At 26.3% G+C, this 4,359-nt stretch overlaps 1 protein-coding gene across 1 annotated transcript in view; it reads right to left on the reverse strand.

Moving 5' to 3' along the window:
- LOC102672142 (importin-4-like) overlaps window positions 1-4,359 on the reverse strand; it is a 5,271-nt gene continuing 912 nt past the window's right edge. The window contains exons 3-15 of the mRNA XM_006611092.2: window positions 4,175-4,282; window positions 3,957-4,109; window positions 3,686-3,871; window positions 3,314-3,608; window positions 3,079-3,236; window positions 2,398-2,995; window positions 2,103-2,338; window positions 1,822-2,027; window positions 1,409-1,749; window positions 1,168-1,343; window positions 879-1,087; window positions 430-740; window positions 1-342 (exon numbers count right to left, since the gene is read on the reverse strand). Of these exons, the coding sequence (XP_006611155.1) occupies window positions 218-342; window positions 430-740; window positions 879-1,087; window positions 1,168-1,343; window positions 1,409-1,749; window positions 1,822-2,027; window positions 2,103-2,338; window positions 2,398-2,995; window positions 3,079-3,236; window positions 3,314-3,608; window positions 3,686-3,871; window positions 3,957-4,109; window positions 4,175-4,282 (3,102 nt within the window). The 3' untranslated portion in view covers window positions 1-217. The remainder of the gene's footprint in view (window positions 343-429; window positions 741-878; window positions 1,088-1,167; window positions 1,344-1,408; window positions 1,750-1,821; window positions 2,028-2,102; window positions 2,339-2,397; window positions 2,996-3,078; window positions 3,237-3,313; window positions 3,609-3,685; window positions 3,872-3,956; window positions 4,110-4,174; window positions 4,283-4,359) is intronic.

Here is a 4,359-nt window from a genome sequence, read left to right on the forward strand (position 1 = left end):
TATTTTATAAGAAGAAATATAATTTCTATAATTATGTTGATATTTAAACAATGGATATACATATTGTTAACTAAACAGTATTGAAAACTTTTGTTAGACATAATTTCAAGATATGAGATGTATGACATATATCACTTTTTCTGAGATGAACATTTTCATCAATCAGTTCTCTTATTTCTTACAATATGAAATAATTAAATTCAATTTATATTAAAACTTAAGAAAATATACGTTGAATATTCGTTGTAACTTCTATTGGAAGTTCGGAATACATAGAATTCCATTCATTTGGAAAATCTCGCTGAGCAGATTTAATGAATTCCATAACAATACCTTTTGCCTCTGTATAAAAAAAAAACAGAATTAAACATGAATTATAATAATTTTATGATGTTTTATTATATAAATAATAATAAAAGTATTCTATACCATCATCTGTTGTTTTATTTTCATGTAACACACTAACTGCAACTTTAAGTAATATTTCCATGTGTGATCGTAAAATAGGATGACCAGCTTCATATAATGTTAATATACTTTTAAAAACTGCTTTGTTTTCTTCAAAATCTTCTTTTAATGGTAACTGTTTAACAAAAGTTGGAAATACTTGATCAAGTGGTACATTAAAATAATTAGCAATGATAAGTCTCGCAAGTGCTCCGACTATATTGTCACGAGCTCCTGCATGTGATTCTTTAAAAATTGCATTTGAAAGAACTGATAAAATATCAGAATAATGTCTATTAATTATTGTTAAGAAAAAAAAAGTATATAAAATTTTATAATTGTTTCATAATTTAGAAATAAATTATATTTTATACATTATAATATTATAATATTACATATATAAATTATATAGAAATATATTAAAAGGATACGAAAAAACTGCATCTTTGCCATATAATGCAAGTTCACCAATTCCATATATGGCGTTATTCCGAACTTCAGCACTTGAATCATCTGTAAGTTTCAAAAACATAGGAAGTAGTTGACATACAAAACCAGCTACCTTATGTTTGAGTCCTGAGAAACATTCTGAAATTGTACCAACTGCAAAAGATCTTTGAGCTTCAGATTTATTCTTTTTCTGAAAATATTATTAGCTTTTTAAACTATGAATATATATAATGTTTATAAGTACATAAATATAAATAAATAAGACTATACCAATCTTTCTAAGAGCATTGGTAACACGGTATGAAAATAAAGTTCAAAATCTTCTGGCGAAATTACTTTTCCGAAAGTAGACAATACATCACCCGCACATTCAACTAGTAATTCATCTTGTTCAGCTTCAGTATCTATGTCATCTGCTTCTTCTTGATCTTGACATTCTGTTTTACCTATTATAAACAATTTTTTTCTATAAATAAAAATGTTAAAAATATGATCCATATTAAATTTTTACCTAACATAACATCAGTGACACAATTCATTATAGCTTCTTTATGACCTTCTCCAATAAGGACATCTGATTTTATTTCTTTCAGAAGTTCTGTATAAGCATCTAAACCAGTAATAGCTACTGTTCGTTCATCACCTAATCTTATTAATTCCGATAATTTTGGAATAAATACAGAAAGAGCTTTTAATAATGCTTGTTTTCCTTCATTAGTATTAATTTTTGAAAAATTAATACAAAATTGTAGAAGAGCGTCAATAACAGCTTTACGAATATCTTCTTGCGGATAATTAATTAATTTAAAAGTTTCTTCAAAAGATTTTTCAAGATATGGTAAAAATGCTTCTCTGAAATAAGAAATATAAATCTATTTTGAAAAGTATGAGACTAATTATGTTATGTTAAAAATAATATTTTACCCTGTATGTTCTGCAATTTCTTTTAAAGCTAAAATTGCTTCTTCCTTCTCTTCAATATATGCGTTTTCAACACTATAACCAGCTACATCATCATCATCATTATCTTCTTCATTATCTGTGTTTTCAATATCTTCTTCTTCATTTTCATTTTCACTAAGATCTTCATAAACAGGAAAAGCAGAAGTTTCATCTTCTTTAAAGTGAGGCTATCAAAAAGATTATAATATAAAAGAAAGAATATAGTTTAATATAATTTAATTAATTTATCTTTTATAATTTACCACTATCCCTTCTGAACTTTGTATACTTGTAATCATATATTCAATGATTTCTGGCAAAGCACCTGCCATTTCCTTTTTCATTATAGTACTAATTGATGCAAATAATCCGTAAATTGATTTTTTTAAATCTGGATCTTCTGTTTCTTTTAATAATTTCATTCCAAAATTAAGAGATCTACCAGCCAAAGGTGCAAAATTTTTATCACCTATTGTTCTTGCAATTACTCCAAGAGTATCTATAATATCAATTAACTATTAATATTGTTACATAAATTTTAAATACTTTTATTCTTACCAACTGCTTGTACTTGAAGACACATTGTTTCTTCTATTTGTTTCTCTGAAAGATAACTATCAAGAATGGAAACAATTCTTTCAAAATATGGTAACATATGCTCTTTACTTGCCATGGCAGCTGAGCCAATAGCACTTAGAGAAAGTTCTCTAACATGAACTGGAGTATCCGCATTCAAGATTTCAAAAAGTCTTTCCATTAATGTTGGTAAATATGGTAAAAGACTTTCATTTAAATTTTCGCAGAACATTTCTAATGCGTAAAACATACGATCAACCGAAGGTGGTTCTTTTTTTTCTTGTTTAATATGTGCACATATTTGGCCTAGATATTCGAATAATACTGGCAATAATTCGGATGAATATTGGGAAATTTCTGGTTGTAAATGTTCAGAAAATTGTCCAAGAGCAAAAAGTGCAGCATTACGTACTACAGGAATAGGATCACTAATTCCTTGACAAGTACAACGTAAAAAGGATTCAAGATATTTTGTACGAATATATTCTGAACAACCTTCCGCTAATACTGCCATTGTTAAATATGATGCCTTTTTTGCATATACATCTGTACCTTGCAAACTAGGTTCTATATATTGTAACTATAAAAATTGTATAAAAATAAAATATTAGATATATTTTACAAAAAAAAAAAAAAAATTATTAAAAATATATTAGATTATACCAATTGAGGAATTAATTTCTCTGGAGGTAAATGAAGTGCAAGTAAATCTAAAGTTTGAGTAGCACAAGTTACAGGCGTATTATCTTCATTATCATCACTAAAGTAAACTTCATCATTGTCATCTTCAGGTCGCATAGACATAAGATTAAATAACATATCTATAAAATTATGTTAACAAGTTATATCAAATTGTAAATTCAAAAATTTATTTTGAATTGATATTAATATATCATACCTAAAATAGGTTCAACAAGTTTATGTTTGATTATGGTTTTCTTTTTTGTTCTGGCTAACCATCCAATAAAACCAACTGCTTTAACTCTCAGAGCATCATCTAATGCTTTGTTACCAGCAATAACAAGGCACATACTGACAAGAGATTTGACATGTGGAGCTATCACAGCAATTGCATTTTCACACAATTCATCTAATAATTCAAAGCATTCAATTGCTTTATCTTCATTAGTAGTAGTAAGAGACTGAATTGTGGTCATAACTTGTGGCATCATTTGATGATAAGCATTAACCATCTATGAAAATATATTCACTATTAAAAAAATTAACTAAATTTTTCAATCAATTTCTAATTATTATATGTAAAACTTACCATTTGATTACCTTCAACTAAAGGAACAAGATTCTGCATTATTCGTAAGATATAATATGCTACAGGATTCCCTAAATCTTGTAAACTATTTAATGTTTGACCCAAAAGAACTGCAAGTGATGCAGCATGTGTAAGGTATGCATCAGGTGCAACTTCAGTCATAATCGATAAAGTATAGGTCCCCAACTATAACAAGATTATATATTATGATAAATTATAGATATAAAAAATTATATAGTTTTTTTAAAATAACTATTATTATATTTTATACCTCTTTTTGTAATAAATTTTCACTAGTAACTAACTGCTGTACAAACTGTAAAACTTCTGGCCAACCATTATTAGGCAATTCATGTTTTACGATTACACCTATTAATTGTGCAATAGCATTTTTTACAAATTTTTCTGGTTCATTAACTAATGCCTAAAAATAATAAACATTCTACATATTTTCAATAACAAAAAAATTAAAAAATAATATTTTTTTACCTGTAAAATTACTGTCTTAAATTCATTGCGTACATGATGTGGTAATTTTAACCAATGTTTACCTTTACCATAACGTTTTCTAAGTAATATAGCTGCATATTGTCTTATCTAAATATAAATTATTTTTTGTTATAAAATATAAGTAAAATATTTATAAGATATATATATATATATATATATATATA

This window comes from Apis dorsata, unplaced genomic scaffold (genome assembly GCF_000469605.1).
Source record: "Apis dorsata unplaced genomic scaffold, Apis dorsata 1.3 scaffold_83, whole genome shotgun sequence".
In the NCBI taxonomy this organism is placed as follows: Eukaryota; Metazoa; Arthropoda; class Insecta; order Hymenoptera; family Apidae; genus Apis; species Apis dorsata.